Source organism: Sus scrofa, chromosome 1 (assembly GCF_054392235.1).
Source record: "Sus scrofa isolate SSC_HxYL_T2T_F1_AM1 chromosome 1, Sscrofa_HxYL_maternal_Yorkshire_Landrace_v2.0, whole genome shotgun sequence".
Taxonomy (NCBI): Eukaryota; Metazoa; Chordata; class Mammalia; order Artiodactyla; family Suidae; genus Sus; species Sus scrofa.
The window spans coordinates 65,860,812-65,884,805 of NC_139383.1; the positions used below are offsets into that span (position 1 = coordinate 65,860,812).

A 23,994-nucleotide genomic window follows, 5' to 3' on the forward strand; every position below is an offset into this window, starting at 1 on the left:
TCAAGTTCTACTGCAGCATTCGTGGTTGGTTCTATTTCAGATTTCGTCAATTTCTCACAAAGTATCGGAACTAAATTTAAAATGTGAGATTCTGGTATAATTCAGTTCAGATGACTAGGCAGGCTGGAGGCCCAGCATCCTAAAACCGATTTCATCGACACTTACCAAATCCACTTCCTCAAAATCTTCTCAGTCCCACTTGAGGTTATTTGACTTAGTCTCTCCTCATTCTACCAGAGCCACCTTGTTGGTAGTCACCTGGGACCTCTTCATGTCCCCAAGGGGCCATCCTTTCAGCGACCCTGCTTTTCTCCACTGAGGCTCTCACGGAGCTTTCTGACACCATCATTACTTTCCTTCTATTCTTTCCTCTTCGAATTCCTGCCTTTTTCTTGCTCCTTTAAATGGTGATATTCATCTGGTTTCCTTCCTCCATCTTCAGATCTTTCTTCATATCTTCTCCCTCAGAAAACCCATCAAGTCATAAGAATCCCAAGATCTGTGGTATCTGAGGATCAAATCTGCACTCCATTTTTTCAAAATGAAGTATAGTTGGTTTAAAATGTTGTGTTAGTTTCAGGTGTACAGCAAAATGATTCAGTTATATATATGTACACATATACACATATTCTTTTTCAGATTCTTTCCATTATGGCTGAATATAGTTCCCTGTGATTCCACATATATATATATTCCATTATATATGATAGATGTATCACATCTTATTTATACATTTCTCTGTTGATGGACAGAGGCTGCTTCCATATCTTGGCTACTGTAAATAGCTGCTCCATTTTTTTTAATCACTACACTCTTTAGGACAGCTCTTCCCTACAAGTGCTTCAAACATCACTTGTACTCTGATAAACTCCATATTCAAATCTCTTATATCCAAACTGTCATGAAATCTTACCTGTTAAAACTCTTCAATCTTTTTGACTATCCCTTTTTCCCCATTTCCACTGATCACTGCCTTAAAACAGATCCCCTTCATTTCTCCTTCATAACTAAAATGGTACCATCACTCATCACCCCCACCCCCAAGTCCAGCCTTCAGTCCTTCCAATCAGTTCATCATTCTGCTGTCAGAGCGGTCTTTTTATTTTTTTAATTTTTAAAATAAGAATTGTATGTATTTAAGGTGTGATGCATGATGAGTTGCTATACATATATATAGTGAAGTGGTTACTACAGTTAAGCTAATTAATGCATCACCTCCTCACACTTATCATTTTTTGTGTGTGATAAGAGTACCTAAAATCTACTGCCTTAGCAAATTTCCAGTATTCAATACAGTATTATTAACTGTCATTATCTGTACATTAAACCTCTAAACTTATTATTCTACAAACTGCTGCTTTGTATTCAATATCTCCCCATTTTCCCCTTCTCTTCACCCCAGTAATCACTGTTCTGCTCTCTGTATTTGACTTTTTAAGAGTCTATGTATAAGTAAAATCATGCAGGTTTTTCTTCCTGTTTCTGACATATCACTTAGCATTATGTCCTCCAGGTTCATAAATTGCTAGTTTGATCACATTGCTTCCAAGCTTAAATTAGAGAAGCCCATTCCTCAGAGGATGCAGGCCAGTGCTATTGGGCATCCCTATGTGGATATCCTGCAAAGCAGATCAAAGTCACCAAGAGCCCTGCAAGACCCTCCATTGCTTATCTTCCACTTCTCTCTCCAGCTTTACCTTTTTTCTCTCCTTCACATGTACTCATTTCTCCAACCCAATTCCAAATATTCCAAGCTCTCTCTTGCCCCTATACCTTTTCACATGCTGTTTCCCTAGCCTTTAATACTCTTTACTTGGCTCTCTTCCTTATTAACCTCTACTTGACACCACCTCCAGGAAGCTTTCCTAGCATGTCCCACTCTGAGTTGAGTGTCACTCCATTATGCTGCCATTCCTCCAGAAACATGACTCTCTCAGCCCTCAGCAAACTGTACTACACTGTCTCTCCATCTGCTTGGCAAGGACAGGGACCACACTTCCATGTCTTTGCATCCAAATGCCCAGCTCAGCATCTGACAAACCGTCGATGCCAATCACTTGGTATGTGAATAAAAAAGTTTATGAATTAAACTATAAATTCATCAAGTGACCCCCAAATTTACATCCTGAGCCCTGAACTCTACTGATAGTCCTACATTTTCAACCAAACAGCTGTACATATCTACTTTGGTATCCCACTGTCACCTCAAATTTCAAACACCTAAAAATAAATTTGTCATCTTCACTCTGAAACAAGCGCCTCTTCTGTCATCCCTATTTCTATTCCTGGTACCAGCATTCTATCAATCAAACCTCCTCAAAGCCTTCAAGTCATCCGGGGCTGCCTCCTGCTTTCACCTTGCAATGAAGTCTACTTCCACATCCACCCAACTCCTCTCTTTGGACACTTACCCCTTCCTTTCCCAACCCCACTGCCTCCATCCAAGCCTTTCACATCCAATCCTGAAACGTTCCCTTGTTGATTTTCCCAGGCTCTTCTCTATCATGTACACATAACACACAATTGTCAGAGTCTTGCTAAAGCATGACTTTCATTTCAAAAGGCCCTTTGCAAAAGCAGTCATTAGATCCCTACTCTCTAAGGAATAAAGGTAAAAAGTCCTGAATCTGGACTTTGCTCCACTTATAGTACCTGAACTAAAGATGAGCTCCCTGGGACAGAAATGCCGGTGTCGATGCACGTCTAGCAGAGTTAAATGCTTGAGATGTATTAGTCAAACAGATAAGCCTGGCCCCAGCCTGCACCGGTTTGGACCAAATTTCCTTACAAGAGGCATTAGCTTACCTTTTCAAGGGGACAGCACTCTTTCACACCACAAGAAACTTCAGTTTAAATTGAATGAGTCCTCCTACCATCTCCTCAAGAGTTTCCTTTAGATGGCTCTTTTACCTCTATATCATGTTTTCTAGGAATTCTCCTGCCTAGATAGCCTGCAGTGTCCTCTTCACCTACAGAAAACATTCCCATCTTTCAAGTCACTCTTTCTTACATAATCACAGTTTCTGAATCAAAGCAGAGCCAGGGCTTACAATGCAGGCGGTTCCCCCTGGAGTACCCAGCGGAGCACCCATTCGTGAGTGTATATGAGAAAACTACATCCTGTCCAGAAGAGAATCATGGGAAAGAATTAGAGTTAATAGTGCCCAGAGCTCATATAGGGCCAGGAATAGTGCCTGTTCCCACAACCAGCCTGGATACCCTCACAACCTACAGTGCATTTGATAGAGTACACAGAAAAGTCTTGCCTCAGTGGTGGGGTATACTTAGTCCTGGAGTAGACACTGCTCTAGACCCATCTAACAAATAAAAAGAAAAGAAGCAACATTCAAAATATAACTGCATCCCAGAAATACATAAGAATATTTTCAGGAATAGAAAAATACCTAGCACTGGATAAGTTAAAATTCACAATTTCTCATATCCAATCACAAATTACCATGTATACAAAGAAGCAGAAAAATAATGGCCCATAATGAGGAGAAAAATCAATAAATTTAATACAGATACTAGAATTAATATGCAAAGACATTAGAAATTAAAAGACCTAAGTCAAACCTGTGGAAAATAAAGTTACACCATGTTCAATGAAAAATACTAGAAGTAATATTGAATAAATTAGATACTGTAGAAGAAAAGATTGTAAACTTGAAGAAATAATAATTAAACTTATCCAAAATGAAATATAGACAGAAAAGAAAATCAAAACATTGAACAGAGCACTAGCCAGCTATGGGAAACTTTAAGAATGCAATTGGTATACAATACAAAAAAAATATTTAAAGAAGTAACTGCCAAGATTTTTCTGAATTTGAGGAAAATTATAAAGCAACAGATGAGGAAACTCACAGAACCACAAGTACAGGAAACATAAAGACATCTTCACCAAGACATATCTCAATCAAATTGCTCAAAACTAGTGACACTAGCCAAGATATGGAAACAACATAACTGTCCATCAATGGATAAATGGATGCAGAGCATGTGGCATACATATACAATGGAATATTGTTCAGCCATAAGAAAGAAAGAAAGAAATTCTGCCATTTGCTACAACATGGATGGGCCCTAATGATATGCTAAGTAAGATAAGTAAGAGAAAGACAAATACGTATGATATCACTTGTATGTGGAATCTAAAAAAGCTAAACCCATAGAAACAGAGAATAGAATTGGTTTGTGGGGTTGTGGTAGACTGAGAAGCTGTTGGTCAAAAGGGTACAAATTTAGTCAAAAGATAAGTTAACAAGTTTCGGAGACCTAATGCACAGCATTGTAATTACAGTCAACAATATTGTTTTATATACTTCAAAGCTGCTAAGAAACTAGATGTTAAATGTCACCAAAAAAAGAAATGATCACAATGTGATGTGATGTTGGCTAATGTTATGCCAATAATCCTGTTACAATTTGTAAATGTGTTAAATCAACATGTCACATCCCTTAAACTTACACAGTATTATATGTTAATTATATTGCAATTTTTTAAAATAATAAGTAAATAAAAAAATTATACCAAATCTACATAAACTCCTCCAGAACACCCAAGAGAAACAAATACTTCCCAGCTCATTACCCAGTATTACCCTGATAGCAAAACCAAAACATCACTAAAAAATATTGCTCATGAACACAAATATAAGAATTTTAAACAGAATTTTAGCAAACAAATCCAAAAATACATAAAAAGATAAAACATTGTGACCAAGAAGAGATGTCCCTTGGGATGCAAGGTTAGTTTAACATTCAAAAATCAATAAAATTTAAAAATATACAATATTAATGTTATTAAAATATTATTGTTTAATAATTTTATCTTTATGTCAAAAACAATAAAAAAGATTTTTAACACAGAAAAGTCATTTGAAAACCCCCACTATATGTTCCTTATAAAAACTCATAGCAAACTAAATCAATTAAGGGAATTCCTCAATCTGATAAAGGGTACATGTTTTTAAAAACCTACAATAACATCATACTTAGCAATGAATGACCAAATATTTTTCCTTCCAAGATCAGAAACAAGGCAAGATGTTATGATCTCATCACTTCTGTTCAAAATTGTAATAAAAGCGCAATAAAGTTAAGAAAAATAAAGGCACCCACATTGGAAAGGAAATCATTAAACTGTCTTATTCACAGACAATATGATTGCCCATTTAAGGATGTCTATATAAAAACAGTGGAATTAAAAAAAAAAACTAATAAGCAAGTTTAATAAGACTGTAGATGCAAGACTAATATACAAGAAAAAGTTATGTTTCTACATGCCAGGAATGAACAGTCAGACATTTAAATTAAAAATCAAAAGCAACAAAATTTTGAAATAGATATAAATCTCCCAAAAGATGTATGATACTTATACACAAAAAAATTATAAAACACTGCTGAGAAAAATTAAGTAACACCTAAATAGATACAAAAGTAAATGATATTCTTGATTCAGAGACTCAGTATTACTATGAGGTCAATTTTCCCCAAATTGATTTAAGGAATCAACATATTTCCAATCAAAATGTCCATAAATGCATTTGTATATAAATTGACAATGGTTATAAAATTTATATGTAAATTAGATGGACTTAAAAATACCTAAAATAACTGTGAAATAAAAAAGACTAACACTATTTCATCTCAAGAGTTATTTTATAGCTATTTATTATATCACAAGATAGTATGGTAAAAAAATAAATAGACTAATAGTAAAAAATAGAGTCCAAATATAGACTCCTACATGTATATATAAAACTAATTTAAACAAACATGGAAAGGCAGTTCTGTAGAGAATTGATAGACTCTTCAACAATCATTGTTGGAAAAACTGGATATGCATTTGAAAGAAAAATTAACTTCATTCCATACCTCACACCATACATAAAAATTCACTCAAAATGGATCATAGACCTAAACATAAAAACTAAAACTATAAAACTTCTAAAAGAAAACTTTTGAATTTCCCATTGTGGCTCAGCAGGTTAAGAACCTGACATAATATCCATGAAGATGCAGGTTTGACCCCTGGTCTCACCAGTGGGTAAAGGAGCCAGTGTTGCTGTAGCTGTGGTGTAGGCCGGAAGCTGCAGCTCTGATTCAGTCCCTAGCCCAGGAACTTCCATGTGTTGCAGATGCAGCCATAAAAAGAAAAGAGAAGAGGAGTTCCCGTCGTGGCGCAGCGGTTAACGAATCCGACTAGGAACCATGAGGTTGCGGGTTCGGTCCCTGCCCTTGCTCAGTGGGTTAATGATCCGGCGTTGCCGTGAGCTGTGGTGTAGGTTGCAGACGCGGCTCAGATCCCACGTTGCTGTGGTTCTGGCGTAGGCCGGTGGCTACAGCTCCGATTGGACCCCTAGCCTGGGAACCTCCATATGCCGCGGGAGCGGCCCAAGAAATAGCAAAAAGCCAAAAAAAAAAAAAAAAGAGAGAAGAGAAAAAAAGAAAAGAAAAAACTTCTGTTACCTCAAGCTTGGCAAAGAGCTACAACTACAACATAAAAGAATGAATTGACACATGGACTCACAAAGTCAAAACTTCGGCTCTAAAAAGACACTAAAAAGCATAGCAAGGGATAAAATATTCTCAAATCATGTATCTGATAAAGAACTGATATCCAGAATATTTAAAGATCTCTTAAAACTCAATAAGCAATTCAATTTTGTTTTGTTTTGTTTTGTTTTTTTGCCATTTCTTGGGCCGCTCCTGTGGCATATGGAGGTTCCCACGCTAGGGGTTGAATCGGAGCTGTAGCCCCCAGCCTATGCCAGAGCCACAGCAACTCGGGATCCGAGCCGCGTCTGCAACCTACACCACAGCTCACAGCAACGCCGGATCGTTAACCCACTGAGCAAGGGCAGGGACCGAACTCGCAACCTCATGGTTCCTAGTCGGATTCGTTAACCACTGTGCCATTACGGGAACTCCCAATTTTTTTTTTAATGTTCAAAAGACCTAAATAGAAATTTCACCAAAAAAAGATATATAAATGGATGATAAATAAGCATGTGAAAATATGCTGAGCAACATTACTCACTGGGGAAATGAAAATCAAATCATAATGCAAGACAACTATTTATAAAAAAAAAATATCCTAGAAAAGGGAATTAACCTATAGTGACAGGAAGTAGATTAGCAAGGAGTTCTCCTTGTGGCTCAGCGATAACAAACCCCACTAATATCCACTAGGATGTGAATTCGATCCCTAGCCTCACTCAGTGAGTTAAGGACTCGCATTACTGCCAGCTGTGGTGTAGGTTGCAGATGCGGCTTGGATCTGGCATTGCTGTGGCTGTGGTGTAGGCCAGTAGTTGAAGCTGAGACTTGAACTCTAGCCTGGGAAATTTCCCATGCCACACCTTGGGCCCTAAAAAGCCAAGAGAGAAGGAAAGAGAGAAAGAAAAGAAAAGAAAAGAAAAAAAAAAGAAAAGAAAAGAAAAGAAAGGAAAGGAAAGGAAAGGAAAGGAAAGGAAAGGAAAGGAAAGGAAAGGAAAGGAAAAGAAAAGGAAGGAAAAGAAAAGGAAAGAAAAGAAAAGGAAAAGGAAAGAAAAGGAAAAGAAAGAAAAGGAAAGATAAGGAAAAAGAAAGAAAGAAAGAAAGAGAAGGAAGGAAAGAAAGAAAGAGAAAGAAAGATTATCGACTGCCTTGGGAGGAGGGGAAGGGAAGCTGGGGGAGGGGAAAGAAAGGTTACAGAGGGGCAAGAGTAAACTTTAGGGAATAATGGGTATGTTCATTATCTTGATTGTGACGATGGTTTCACAAACGCATACACAGGTCGAAACTCAACAAAAGATACATCTTACAGTATGGGTAGCTTGCTGTTTGTCAGTTATACCTTAACGAAGCTGTTTTTAAAGTCTTTTAAAAAAATGATTAGAATATACACTACTCAACATGGCTCTCAGTGACCTCCTTCAGAATTGCAGAACTTATGGGTGGGTTTAACATCTTGCTGCAGCATTTTATACAGGAAGCTATGTAGAGCAGAGCAAGAAAGCAACTAAGCTTGAACTCTTCAATTAGACTTGGTTCAAATCCAGGCTCTGTCCTCTTTGCCTCTTTGAATTTCGGTTCTTTCAACGCTAAACTGAGGCTAACAGAAGCTTTGTGAGGGTTAAATATGATACTATCTGTAAAGCACTTAGCCAGCGTGTAGCATAGACTCCAAAACTAGTAGGTATAATTAAGAAACTGAAGCCCAGAAGAATGAAGTGACTTGCTCAAGGTCACAATGATGTCATGGCAAGAAGAACCTTAGAGGCATCTCACCTGCCTCTCAGTTCTGTGGGTTTTCCTCCATGAGCTGTGATCCTTCAGCTGTATTTTTTTGAAGTCAATCATATTACTTAACCACAGAAGAACTATATCAAGTCTCTTGGAACAGAACATGATGGAGGACAGTATGAGAAAAAGAATGTACATGTATGTATGACTGGGTCACTATGCTGTACAGCAGAAATAGGCAGAATTCTGTAAATCAACTAAACTTTAATAAAATAAATAAATAAATATTTTTTTAAATGAATCAAGAGAACCACCATAGAACATAGCACCAAGTAAATCCAGCTGCAACACCCAAGAGTAATAGAGTTGGCATCCAAAATTCTGCACAGCCACAGCACTGTGCAGCTGACACAGACATCACATTGGGACCATTTATATGTGATACCTAACACAGCTGTTAGCTGGGATTCATGTATGTAAGAGGTCAGAAAGTGGGACAGTAAAACTCTGGAACTTCTATATCACTATTATAAATCCTTCACTTGAGGGCCAAAAACCTTAAAGGATCCATGCACAATCTTTTAGGGGCTTAAAATAGTATGTAGAAAGTATATACCAGTGTATATAAAGTATATACAGGAAAGATATACAAGAAAGTATACACACACACATGCACATATACATATATACACACTTCACCTTTATGGCTTTAATAAAATTCTTTAAAAGTTAAGGGATCCTGATAAAATACTAAGAACAGCTATTATGGAAGTAAGCCAACTTTAGAGACAGGAATAATTAGAAAAAAGCCATAACTTTAAGAAGTCACATTGAAATATAACGTGAAGTAAGTTTGATCTATTTCCTTTGATTCAGTGTAAAATGAAATCAAGAAGCCACACCAACACAGCCTCTAGGTTTACAGGCAGAGGGAAGACTCCATGGCAGGAGCCAATATAAACAATTAGTCAGACAGTTAGGGTTGGCTTGAATAGTAGGCAGCTGGTGAATTTAGTCAAAACAAAATCGGTTAGTTTTTTGCTACCCTAAACCTAATTCAATCGTAGTAAAAATCCTTGTTTCTAACAACAACCCAGAATTGTTCCAAAGAGCTTTCAATGACTCTGGAATAGATAGTCATTCTTAATCTCAAGCATTTTTTAGACTGCTTTAATAAGAATCTATGAGATCTTTCGAAGTACTTAGCTAGCAATGTATAGGGTAAATTCTTGGTAGGATGAGAAAAGGAAAACACCCACTAGAAAGGAGTCATGATGAAAGCTTCTTCTCCACAGAATGGAGAGTGAAATCAAAGTTTAAAATGCTTCTACAGAAGGGACTGGTAGAAGATTAATAATTAATGCATGGAAGCAATGCTGAAATTTTGAAATGTAAATCTGATGAACAAACGTGGCATAATATCATAAACAGGAGCAACAAGGGGGAATGGAAGGAGCAGGGTCTTTTGCTCAGAGACAGACTAGAAAGAAATACTGGTTAGTCTTACAGGGTTTCCTTTATTTTAAGCACAAACTTTCATTTGGATGTGGACAAGGCCTCAAAGTTAGGAGAGTGTGAGGGGAAGGAGAACCAAAACAAATCAGGTTCACTTCTAGCATTCCGAACAGTTTTTCTCTTAAAATAAAAAAAAAATAAAGAAAAGAAAAAGAAGTTTAACATATCACTTTGATATGTGCTTTGCCAGCCAGTTCCCTGCACTTTCTATTTTCTTCCCATCCCCTTTGCTCCCATTCTTACTGTTGGCTCTTTTTAAAAATCCATTCCAATTTTCCTCTAATATTTGTGTATAATTTTTCCTCCTTTTAACTAAGCTCCTTTTGAAATGTCTCCCTTTGTGTGTCTCCAGGCAGGGGGCAGGGTCTTTGCTCTCCTCTTTGGCCCAGTTTACGGGGGCTTGGGGCTTCACTGGGAGCTCTCAGAAGAATTGTGCAAATTGCACCCGGGCTTCCGTTGGAAGAGCCACTCATCCAGGCGACCCCGTGCTGTGCCCGAGTGCATCAAGGCCATGTCAACCCCTTGATGCTGCCACACGCTGTGATCTTCCTTTGCACTGTGTCATATGTCACGATGGGTTTTCCCACAATGCATTCTTTAGTTCAGTGTCAGGGAAAAAGAACAAATAATGTGCTCCTGCGGCAGCCAAACATGCTACCTGCAAGGCTGGGGAGCAGGACACGTTTTTCCTCCTCTGGAGTGAATTCCCTCAGCTGAAGCTGTCTTTTCCTTCCCATTATTCTCACCCTCCCCACCCCTCCCCCTTCCTATCCAGACTTCAGCTCCTCTGCAAAGTGCTTTCTGCAGGTTGGAGCATTCATCCAGCATGAAAATTTGGCATTGCAGACAATCTTTGTGAGTTCATTGATCAATCTATTTGTGCTAAATGTATTTACCCAAGAAATAATGGCTTTAAGGTATTCTACATTGTCTGTACAGGGCTTAGTTGTGAAACCATGTGAAAATTTGCAGAGGACAGAAGATTCCAAAGTAAAGAGCCCCTGAAAAATCATCAATAAACTCCTGAAAATGCCTATTTTTAATTGCCAGTTCATCATCACTTTACCTTTTAAAGAAACGATCATGGAGACCCCTTCCTTTGCTTTTTAAAATAGCCAAATGCCACTTTGCTGCCCTTAACCTGCTTTTCTGAAAAAGGAGAGATGCCTTCTCCTTGAAAGTTTTATTTACCATCTGACCATCTAAGTCTCTTTTGCACATGCCACATGCTGTAGCACAGACAGTATTTGGATGTGTTCATGCAAACTTCCTAAACCCCCTTGCCTAGTAGCCAGGAAGAAGGAGACAGACAAGATGTTAATCCACAGAGCATCTGAAAGGATCAATGAAAAAAAAATCAGACTTCCTCCCTATCTCTGGAGTGTCCACGTCTTACTATAAAGTGTAAAAAAAAAAAAAATCAGATCAGATCAGACAACAATCACACAGTAAGGGGTCACTCTTCTGCATCCCTGCTATGCAGTATGAGCACCACCAGGAAATTTGTTAGAAATGCAGGAGCTCAGGCCCCTCCCCAGAACTACCAGTTCAGAATCTGCATTTTAACAAGATCTCCAGATGGTCTGTTTATACATTAAAGCTTGGGAAGTCCTGCACTGCACCACGGTGCTGTACAAGTTTCTGGAAAGATTTAGCCTGAGCCAAATGCATCTAGAACTTCTGTCCTGAGAAGACACACAGCCACTTTGCTATGATGGGTACAAAGCACTTCCTCAACTACAAATGGTATTATTCTCCATATCAACAAAGGGGGAGGAAGCTACACAGAAACACTAGGAGCAAACGTCTCTTTCCTATTTATAAAATGGATAAAAAGTGTACATAATTTTATATATATTAATGTGGATGAAAATGGCTTAGCAACAAAGAAAGACAGATCCTGGAGTGCTCTAACACTTTAAATAAATGGAGGATGGAGAACTCCGAAAAAGTTTAAATCAAAATAATTCTAAGGTGCAGGTTGTGCTGACTGCATAATTCTGGAGGAATTTGCAATATGATGTTCCACATTGAATCATTTAGATACTTATACTGTACCTAAATTGAAAATTGTTATTTTTTTCTTCTGAAATGAACTGCTGAATATGTGTGAGCTCAGCTCTGAAAAGCTTGCTTGCTCTCTCCTCTTTCTCTCTCTCTCATCACTCTCATTGTCAAACCATGAATGGGTGATGCTCTAGCATGCCTCCTCATTCCGCTGAAAGTATTCTTTAAACTCCTTGGTAGAATGCATCCTCCCTACAGCTCTGTTTCACCTCTGCCCTTTTAAATACACTTACTTTACCAATTCTACTCTAATGTGTAACAAGGAGAATTCTTGGGCCATGTTTATTGTAAGGTTTATACTTACTTATTGATACTCGTGTTTTATCATACCTTTCTAAACATGCAAATCTCATTTCACTAATGAAAAAGATGAGTTCAAAGAGCTCTTTGGAACTGTTACATATAAACAATCATGAAAGCTTGTTCCCAATGGTAGCAAGCTGAGCCTTCCCTTCCTACTCTTGAAATACCACTCATGACAAGCATTGGGTGAACTGTACTGATTAGATTTATTTCTTACCATTTCACCTTACTCATTTCCTTTTTCTATTACCAAAGGCCCATTTTTTTAATATATTTTGTTAATATACTTTATTGGGGGGACAGTTTCAGGTTACAAAAAAATTGAGCAGAAAGTACAAGCTTAAGAAGTCTTTTCCCCTTAACTCCTCCCACTTAGCTTCCCCATTATTGACATCTTGCGTTAGTGTGGTACAATTGTTGTAATAGAGATATATAACTAAATTTCACAATTTACATTACAGTTTGTTCCTTGTGTTGTACATTCTATGGGTTTAAATACCCTTTTTTTTTTTCATTGCCATAATCATTTTTGGCTTTCCTTTCCACCTAATTAAGAGAACTATCTCTAAAGAAGAGGGACATGCCCCAGCTGATTGCCATGTTACAAGAACTAAGTGACAGCTATTACTTCTTTTGCTTTTGTGTTCTTCTCAATTCTATACACCAGCTTTCTCTCATAGAGTCATTCATTCACTAATATTTATTGAGCAGCGATTGCCTTCAAACAAACAAACAAAACCCATGGTGGACAATACTGGAGATCCAGAGATTTATCCAACACGGGCTCCCTTTGTGTAACCTGTGCTCAATTGGGAGAAATAAGACATGTATATATGCAACAAGACAAGGATTAAAGAGAGCTCAGAAGGAAAGCCATGGCAAATTGAGTAGGTGGGGAAAGATGGGATCTTTGTAGAGAAGGTCATATTTGAGAGCTGGGAAGGACCAATATCATTGCAAGATGTGATGATCAAGTTTAAGAACTGACTGAGAGAACATCTCTAATGAAAACACTGGAGACAGAGAAATGCAGGTCTTCTAAGAAATTTAGAAGCCGTTGAGACGATTGACCATGAGATGAATGAAGGGCAGGAGTGGACAATAAAGCTGAGTAGATTATCCATTTCTGTTGTTAAGTGATTCTGGAGGAAGTAGAAAAGTGCTTCTCAAAGTGAGGTAACAAGACATCCCAGGGCTGCTCCCTGTGGCCAGGTTTCTCTCAGCCTATTACTAACCTAATGAGAATCAATTTCCTGAGATGCTTATTTTGAGCCCCTTCCTTATACTCACCAAATCCGGATCTGGGGGGTGAGGAGTGAATGCAGAGACAAGGACTTTGTATTTTTAACAAGCATTCCAAGTGATCCTTATGAACCCTAAAGTCTGAGAATTACTGATATTTACCTTAAGACAACTGGGAAATGGACAAGAGCAAAATATTATTTTATAATCATATTTGACTGAATACAAAATCCATACAAGTTTTTAAAAACAAATACACAAGGCTTCAAAAAATGGATCTATGAGGAAGATACACATTCACTCTCATCTCTCATTAGGGATATTTGGATGGAAATGTACCAGGAGTGCTGTACCAAAAGCAGACAAAAGATTCACGTATGCTGCTAGTATGTTGAAACATATTACTCATTCTTGGGCACAAACTCTGCTGCGTATATCTGTATAAGCATTGTCTTTATCTGCAGTGATCAGTTTTAGCCTCCTCCACACCTCCCCTGGTTTGATGACAGACAATAATAATGTCACTTGGCTATCCTTGAAAAACAGCTACTAAATGTTGATGATACTTACTGCTGCAATATTTATGTGAGAATCCTTAAATACTTCGGAAAATGTTTGGAGGGTGCAAAGGCTGGCATAACCATAAATCCTGAGTAATGCTGCAGTTGGGCAGGGACATAAAGTTCTATGGCCTCTGATTTTCTAGACATTTTGGTTCTTTGTTTTGCACATTTATGTAACCCTTCTTAGTCTTACTGGATATGGAGCACTTCCTAGTTGGCTAACTTTCAGACCGAAGAATTGAAGAATGTCCTTATTTCCCAAATTTAATTTACTTCTTGGGTGCTCCTTATGTACAATGAAGAAATCAGTTCAATGGCTAATCTGCAATCAGAATCATCAATCTATGATTCTGGGCCATTTATCTCAGATTCTTGAAGATTAAACCTTAAGACTTTTCTGTCCAAACTGAAGTAAAAACAGAAAGAAAATCAGGGTATTCAAAACCATGTCCCTAATAGAATGTGCTTGAACATAATGGCTACTAGAAACAAAAATACAAAACCCTCCCTTTGAAAGAGGTATACTAAATAGTGCAAACACAAAGACATACACAATTTATTATCAGAAAGATAGAGGAGTTATATCATCAAAAACCTGTCTTACAAATACCAAGTTATCAATCATGCACAAGGGCTAATGGCTATTATGCAACCCAGTTCTCTCCAACCACCAACACCCCAAACATGTGCATGCCCACATGTTACAGGAGCATGTGGATGACTTTGTTTCTTTTGAATATCTTACTGTGTCTTGAGGGATATTATATAGAATGTGGCCAAACTGTATAGGTGATACAGAAAGATGAATGAATAAAAATATGGAACATATACACAATGGAATACTACTTCTAAATTGAAATAATGCTATTTGCAGCCACGTGGATGAACCTAGAGATTATCATACTAAGTGAAGTAAACCAGACAGAAAAAGACAAATATAATCTGCTATTGCTTATATGCAGAATCTAAAAGTGATACAAATGAACTTATTTACAAAACAGAAATAGACTCACAGGTAAAAAAAACTTATGGTTATCAAAGGGGGAGAGAGGAAGGGATAAATCAGGAGTTTGGCATTAACATATACATGCTACTATAGAAAAATAGATAACCAACAAGGACCTGCTGTATAGAATAGGGAACTGTATTCAATATCTTCCAATAATCTATTAAGGAAAAGAATCTGATTCACTTTGCTATACACCTGAAACTAACACAACATTGTAAATCAATTATACTTCAATTTTTTTTTAAATTTTAAATAATCATAAAGAATTATATGGACGTTAAGTCAAACTAAATCTACAAGCTGTTTCAATAATCTTGTAGGCCATTCATCTCAGCTTGAAGAATTGGCTCTTCACTACCTTCCATCAATTGTGATAATGTTTATTATAATCTTTCTGCTTTGGAAATTATTCTCCTGAGGAGAGAGGCAAATCAGAAGTTGCAGGGAGAATCTTGCCTTTGTTTTATTCTTCCCGCAAATAAATATTTCAAGGTAAATAATTATTTTTCAAGTATGCTGTGTTACTATTTTTGTGTTTTCCACAAGTCGCTGCTCTAGTTTAGAAGACTGTGTCACTGTGACATTGGTAACACGTTCCCCTTGCCATCTTTAGTGCACATCTGGAGCTCATTTGAGAGTCCTGGGCAGCTACTGCTATCTCGTTAGCTATAATGCCTTCATCTTTTATTCAAATAAAGTAGTTTTTTACTGTCACATCAGACTTTTCTTAACAGAACCTCTTATCTTATGTAAGTTGCTGCCCTTTTTCAGTCTTTGGTCAGAGAATCATACCTACATTTTCTCCGAGCTTTAAGAAACTTACTTTCGCAAAATCTAAATGTTATCTGACCATAGGCAGTTTTCAAGCCTTTTTTCATGTTCTAAGATGAACAGGAATTTTTTTCCATGGCTCCATTAATTTTCACATTCTTGACTATTCTTCCTTATTAATTCAAACAACAGGCCAAAATAGCTACTTCCAAGCCCACCTGCTTCACCCTCCTCAGATTTCTCTCTCTCTCTCTCTCTCTCTCTCTCTCTCTCTCACACACACACACACACACACACACACACACACACACACACACACACACTTCTCTGTGTTCTATGATATTCCCAAACCAACCCTAAACAAATTTTCTTGAGTGAGGTCAAATAGGTGAAGTCATAGTCAGGAAAAGAAAGGGCCATCCCAGATTCTCAATAGCTTGTAACCTCATAAATAGAATCCAATTTTTGCAAGCCCACTGAAGAACACATCAGATTAGATGCTACACTTTGCATGAATGAGACTTCTAGCAGAAGGCTGAATATGTGAAGGTCCTCAGGTCAGCTTTACCATTACTGTTTACCATTCTTATCTGAACTGTAATAGCTTAGTCCACAATCTTCATCTGTTTCAGGCAGGCTTCAGTTTAATAAGAATAATATGCACTTTTTCCTTTGCACTGTAATATACACACATACATACACAGACATATATATGATTAAATGACGTATATATGACATATGTGATTTTGGAAAATGGAACTTTACACTTCGAGAACGATTTCTCTGTTTAGTGTAAGCAGTTGTTGATGACAAAACAACTCGTTTTAGCTTCTTTGCCTCTTTCCTGGTCAATCTAAATTTAACACTTATGTTTAAAAGTAATTCAGGGGGAGAGAAAGAAAAGGCCTCTCTACCCACCCTTGAGTGTAGAGCAGTAAGAGATAAAAAGTTATGATAGTATTCTGGTCTTGAGAGAATCAGAATGCCTATTTATTTCTCTTCTGTGAAAGTGCACTTGAAAAGTAAAATGTGAAACCCTACCCCAGTGTGAGATTAAAAGCAGAGGCTTTCCTCATAACTACAAATGATCTACTTGGAGAGAACAAGTAATGATGAGTTTTTGAAAATGATAAGATTGTAGCAATCCAGAGCCCTGCGAGAAATTGGCAAATTGTAAAATGACCAGAAGGAGCCCAGTGAAGCTCTAATTTTGCCGCCTCTCCAACCATAGCAAGAGGAGACATGCAGGCAGCAGAAACGCTTTGCCTCTTTCTAGGGGCCACCAGACCTTCTACAGCAGGACATAACAGGAGGTTAGCTATGTGGTCGTGGTCAGTTAAAGGATAACAGCCCCAGGGCACAGAACAGTTGAGTTCTCTATAAACCCATTTCTGTCATTGCTTTAGGGACTCAAACTCCGTCTGGCTTCATTGAATGTGGTAACTCCCAGCATTTACGAACATTAACAGGGTCTGCAGAAGCCACCCTCAGCGTTGACAGCATGGCTCCCTTTGGTACCAGCATGGTCCCTTGGGTACCAGCATGGCTCCCTTTGGCACAAAGGTTACAGCTTCCAGGAATCAGAAAAAGTGATGCCAATTTAAAGGATTTTCATAGTCAGGTAAGACTTGGGAGGCATCTGGAAGCTGATAGTCATCTACTGGTAACTAACTCCTTGACATCTATGGATCAGAATTCTGTCTCTGTCTAAAATTCCTTATATTTTTTAATAAAATGAAGTACAAATAAAGTTGTAATAATGAAACTAGGAAAAGTACGCAAATGTTATATATATTTCATAAATCTATGGAGACCCACTCCCCTGCCCAAATTTTTGAAAGGTATTTGGAATTTCCTGGTTATAGTCATGAATGAAATGGACCATTAGAGATTCTAAAAAACATGACCTGGGAGTTCCCATTGTGGCTCAGCAGGTTCCGAACCCAGCTAGTATCCATGAGGATGGGGATTTGATCCCTGGCCTCGATCAGTGGATTAAAGATCCAGGGTTGACATGAGCTGTGGTATAAGTTGCAAACGAGGCTTGGATCCCACATTGCTATGGCTGTGCTGTAGCATAGGCCACCAGGTGCAGCTCTGATTCAACCCCTAGCCTGGGAACTTCCGTATGCCGCGGGTGCAGCCCTAAAAAACAAACAAGCAAACAAAAACTATCAGACTATCCTTTTACAATCAGTTAGGTGGTCTACCTTTCCCTAACCCACCACAAATGCAATGTACAGCCCCAAAGACCTACTCCCTGCTATTTCATATCGTACCTTCCCGACTTCTGGTATCACCTCTGGACTGTGTTCCCAGAGTTGGTACCTCTACCTTTCCGTCACACCACAGGCCCTACAGCCAGCCTAGCCTCTAGGTTCATTGATTATTCATTCAAAAATATTTGTCCCTTCCAGTTTCTCAATTTTTTGCATTATAAAAAATTTTGTTGAAGAGTTTTGCTGTGATTGGTGAGCCATAACTAATACTCTCTATTCTTCTAATTATTTCAATTTAAACATTTCCAGGAGTTCCCGTCGTAGCGCAGTGGTTAACGAATCCAACTAGGAACCATGAGGTTGCGGGTTCCGTCCCTGCCCTTGCTCAGTGGGTTAACGATCCAGCGTTGCCGTGAGCTGTGGTGTAGGTCGCAGACGTGGCTTGGATCCCGCGTTGCTGTGGCTCTGGCGTAGGCCTGTGGCTACAGCTCCGATTAGACCCCTAGCCTGGGAACCTCCATATGCCGTGGGAGCGGCCCAAGAAATAGCAAAAAGTCAAAAAAAAACAAAAAAAAGCATTTCCAAACTGCTTTCATTTCCATTGATTTGCACATGTATTTACCCTTTCTCATCTTAAATAATGGATTTTTCTTTCTATGCCTATGTTTAAACATTTCCTTTATTTGTTATATGTACCTTTCCTCTGCAAAATAATTATAGCTACAGTGTGTAATTGCAGTTTAATCATTGCATCCATTCTGTTCAATGATCCCTTTACTAAGTGGAATTACATGTTGAGTTAACACCCTTATCAAGTGCTAGTTTTCAAAGAATAAGCTATGCGGCCTTGCTGAGTATTTCCCAGCACTTGCCTTTTCCAGAACAAAGCATTCTTCCAGAGTGAATGGTTTACAAAAATCTGATAGCAATTCAGTCTGATAGAAAAAAAATGAAAACTCTATATTTTACATGTGTTGCTGGCGAGAAAGAACTATGAAACTGAACCTATCTTCAAAATATAGAAATTGACTTTTTAAAGATGTATTAAGTGGTTCACATTTTAAGATTCAACTTTTTAAGACATTTGAATTGAATTTTTGAAACATTGACAACTCTTGTTCTTAAATGACTGCTGTTTTCTTTTCAGATATTTTGCTCTGAAGAAACTTCGTTAGATATAAATAAAATTAATATTGAATCCCTGCTTTACCTTTGATTTTTATTTCCTCAATTTAAATCCCCTTTTAAAAATAGAGTGTAAACCTATCAATAAATTTTAAAATATCTTTATTAGTAACACATATTTTTAAATTCCTATGTGCTGGTACCCTGCTAAAGTCTTTCCATGGATCATCTTCTCTGATCCAGAGACAAAATGATGTTGCTTCTATTATTATTCTCATTTTACAGATGAGCTAACAAATTTTTACAAAGTTAAGTGACTGCCCAGAGTCATACAAGTATTGTGATTATAACATCAATAATATAGTGACCTCACTCCAACCCACATGGAAAAATCAGCATATATTACCTTAAAATCACTGAGAAAAAGGAACCTCTCACTGTACACACACCTCTGTATTCACCACTGTGGTTTCCATGTGCCTGAAAGGACTTTTTGTGGGCTCACAACACATACATGAGAACTTTTAAATCACTCTTGGTTTCTGTCCATCATCTACTGACACCATCTGGCTGCTATACTATCCTTTTTTATTAAAACCAAAGGATTTTTTTAACAATTAGATTACAAATAAGAAAGACTACCATCATTTTGTCAGCTTCAATCAACATCGCTTCGATTCGCCAAGTGTCACAAATGAGCCACAAAACAGTCATATATACGCATATGAAAAACATAGATCATATTACACAAAGTAATAGACAATACATTATATACAAAAGCAAGAATAATGTATTAATTTGAATATCTTTAAAAACCAGTTCAAATCATGAGATATGTGTTTGTGTGCCTTTTCTTTGTGTAAACTCCTTCATCCAACATAATCTAAATGTGAAATATTTTTGATGTAGATTTTAAGGTCACTTCAGTTCATTCACTTATTCATCTACCAAGTGATCAGCATCTTAATCATTGTTTAGGAAGTCGCCATACATGTCACAGAAATTCTCTGCTCAAGAAATTCAAAAGCAATAAGGATCAAGACTCTATAAGATGCAACTTAAGGATTTTGCATTGTCTCAGGCTTATGAAAGAGATGAACAGTGTTATTTCCTCAAGGAACCACAATTATGTCAATTACTGGAAATTTCCAGATAACAAGAGGCTAACCATAGACATTTTATTATTATTACATAAGCACACACAGACACAAATACACCACGTGTACATATCTATATATATATATATACATATACATATATAAAACACAGCAAATAAAATGCAGGGGGTAGTTTAAGCTCCATTTCTCTAGCAAATTCTCAGTGAAATAACTCACATTACTGGTAGCCGAGTTGCCCATAAAACTTTCAACAGCTGAATAAATACCTGAGTTCTGCCCTGTCTTTGTTTCAATTTACTTGCTTACCTGTAAGCCCCTCTCCACTGCCCCTAGATAGAACACCAGGAGCTCTGCTTCTAGCGGTGTTAATAGGCATTGAGTGCTTAATTTCCTGCATGCAGCATATAAAAGCACCCTTATGTGTCAGGCTCCAAAGGCATAATACGAAAAGGAATAAACACAGATTTTATGTGGAATCTTTCATGTACAAATTATCCCAAAGAGCTTTACAAACCATGAATTTGACACTGGTGGTACAGGGAGGGTGTAAACAAACCTAGCAGCCATGGAGCACTCAGCAATAACTCACACAGAGGCCTCCTTGAAATGTCAAAAAGTATATATCTTACCCAGTGTTCCTTCCCAAAACAGAGTGTCTGCCTATGGAGCTTGCTGTCAATCAGAAAACTCCACTCAGACTTGATCGGAAGGGAAAGCAAAGCGAAAATTCCTTATTTAGAGGACTGATACAAGAACCCGCACAGGAATTTCCTACAGGAAACTGATCTTGCCAAAGTTAACTCAAATTTACTTGGTTCCAGGTTACCAGATCCACTGACTGCTGCTGGGTAGGGTTTAAATATGACTCATCGCCCCCATCCCCAATATCTCTCCAACCCCTCCCCACCCATACACACTCTAATTACCAGTTTTGAACAGCCAAAGAGTATGTTAACACAACTCACGCTCAACATTTTCCCCACCCTCATTTTCCTGTTATTCCTTTCATTTTGTGGGTCGTATACATGTCTTCCTCACCAAATTAATAGATAGTAAGAGACCCGATGTTGAGATTTTTGGAGCTACCACTCTCCTCAACGGACAGCATCTACCCAAGTTCTACTGAGCCAGTAGCACTTTAGTAGCAGGATCTCAGGATAAACTGACTAATAAATACCATAAAGTTATTCCAGGGCACAGACATCAAAAGGAACAAAGTGAAATTATTGCATCTTTAGTTTTGCAGAGCCTGTACATTCACTACCAGACTGGATTTTTTTTTCCATGTCAGTGAAAGAAGTAAGCCTTTCGAACAACCCACTTATTCAGTAACATCCAGACACCCCTCATCAAAACCTCTGAGAATTCCTCTGAGTCCAGCAAGCTGGTTCTGATGGAACAGCATAAAAAGCAGGACTTCCACTTTCAAGCATTGGCGGATGCTCTGGGAAGCTCCTGCAAAGCATTCATTCCTTAGGAGCAACAGTTCTATGTCATCCTCTTGGAATGAGGAACCAATACTGGGAGAAATCCTGATGTCACTATCTGCTTAACAGTTGCCAAAAAGGAAAGGGGAAGGACAATCTTTCTTTTCCCCCTTGGGTTTTACAGAAATGGTCCTGGCGAGCTGTGGTCCTAGGTCCCCGCAAACCAGGACTGACACACATGCACACTTTTGAGGTCAGGAATCAGTAGGGACACAGAGCAACTAGATAAAAGGAATGCCCACACCTGTCCTTGCTCCCCTCTGAACCTTGGTCTTCTGGACAGTCTCTGAGGAGTCAGCCTGGGACTGTGGTGACCTTCTATGTACAAGCCTTCCATCTCCAATGGGCTCCATTTGGGGTCCCTGGGCACCCCTCACTCTGTCCCACACCCCCAGCTCTGAGCTCCAGAAGCTCAGACTATAATTCCTGTTGTTTCTTAACCATCCAGTGACCCTCCTTCCCTTCCCTGGGCCAGTTCCTCCTTTCACTTATATGTGCTCAGGGCTTAAAGACCCATGGCAATCAGGAAACTCATGCATGTACCAAAAACCTTATCATGTTTTCTTGATTAAATGGAACATACTTTGTCTTTTAAATGAATCTTCCATCAGAAGGCACCCTTTAAAGATGCTAAGGTAGTGGACTCTAGTCTCTGAATCTATACTGCCTAGGTTCAAATGTTGTGTAAATTACATTTACACACAAGGTATGTGATCCTGAGCCAGTTAATTCACTGTGCCTCATCTTTAAATAAGGATAATAAGAACACCTACCTCATATGTTGTTTTGTGTGTTAAGCGAGTTAACATAACGCAAATGTATTTGGCCAGAGAAGCAGTATATGTATAGGTTGGTTGTTTCCGTGATTACCAACACTGAGTTAGACTATACCAACAGCTGTAACAGGCAAACACTGACATCTCAGTGGTTAAATTCTTGTTAAACCACTTAACAACAATTTTGTTAACTTCTTGCCCTCACAAAGTTCAACTGGTTGTTCTACTCAGTGGCATGGGTTTCTTCCTCATGGTAATTCAACACCCAGGCACCTTCCATCTGTGACTGCAGTCCCCCCAGTCCTCTGGTGGGTCTTCTCTAGTCCAGATCAAGGAAGGGAGAGAATAGGGTCCAAGGAAGATGTGAGGGCAATGTTTAAGAACCTGGCTTGAAGGGGCGGAGCCCACTCCTTCCCACAGCCCACCATCCAGCCCTCAAGTCATGTGGTGTTGCCTCTTGAAGCACAGCTTACCTCTAGGTGTGTGCCCAGGAGGAAGAAGGTTTCGGTGATCCGTACATTAGTTTAATCTCTCCCACAATCACCTCATGACCCTCAAGAGAAATTGTTCCTGGAAAAAAAAAACCAGAGCTAATTTAAGACTGAAGCAATTTAGACACTAATTAACTCCCTTTGAGTTCTCAACTGTTGATAGTATCTCTTATCAACCCTAAGCTGTCCTCCCTCTCATTTCCTTATCCTTATCAGCATGAAGCAATGGGGTCCTCCAGCTGGATGATTTCTGGGTTGGGGAGGAGGGAGGGAGAGCCTTAGATTCCAGGTTGATTGTTTCTGTCTTAGGGAATTGTGCAAAAAGAGTCTGCCTGGGCCCTCTGAGACTAAACTGAAGTTGTATACCACACTGAAAAGTGCCCCCAGGACTCAGCATAATCATTCCACCTCTCAGATCCCATCCCTGCCCCTCACTGGGGATTCCTGTCACACCCTCTCTTCACCCATCTGTTGGGCTGTCAAGGGCAATTTAAGCCTCTGTCCCACCAGGAATAGAACCATCTCTCTCTACGGTCAAAGACCCTTTTATCCTGACTCTTTCTGGATCCTGACCACCTGAGAACTCCTTTCTATCTGGAGATAGAAACCACCATGTAAAAGTATAGACTTGGTTCCTGCACAAAATCCTACCTCCTCCTAAAGATTACTGGGTTTATGTTCAAAAATCAAGGGGTTCAGTTTTTACATTCCCATGGGCTAAAGTCAGTTATGACTTTGTGTTGGAAGAATTTATCTTTTCCAGATCCCAACCCCGGCCTAGGTCCAATGCCTGCTGTGGGTAGGATTTTTCTGCTGCCAAAAATCTTCTTAAAGCACTAGGGACTCTAAAGATTTGGTGCCCACATTATAGAGGTTATTGGCTCAGTTCACACTTCTTGCAAGTCCTTTCCTTGGGCCATATAATGGAGTGGTGAAGAGACAGCTCTGGAGCTAGACTGCACAGGGCTCTGTCACTTACTATGACAGGTCTATGTGATCTCTGGCCAATTTCTTAGTCTTCATATGCCTCCATGTCCTCTCAGATATTATGGGAATAACAACATTATCTACCTCAT

At 38.6% G+C, this 23,994-nt stretch overlaps 1 protein-coding gene across 5 annotated transcripts in view; it reads right to left on the reverse strand.

Moving 5' to 3' along the window:
• The window catches only part of LOC106508906 (uncharacterized), a 352,985-nt gene that overhangs the window by 278,039 nt on the left and 50,952 nt on the right, over positions 1-23,994 (reverse strand). Inside the window, exon 2 of one of the 5 annotated variants that reach the window (XR_002338703.2) lies at positions 22,901-22,997. Coding sequence is in view for 2 of the 5 variants with exons in the window: in XM_084961067.1 (XP_084817193.1) it covers positions 22,903-22,997 (95 nt within the window). In the remaining 3 variants the exon portion in view is untranslated. Of the gene's footprint in view, positions 1-18,215; positions 22,998-23,994 lie in introns of those variants that run through there. The other 4 variants (XR_014806272.1, XR_014806273.1, XM_084961067.1 and 1 more) reach the window with 4 other exon arrangements.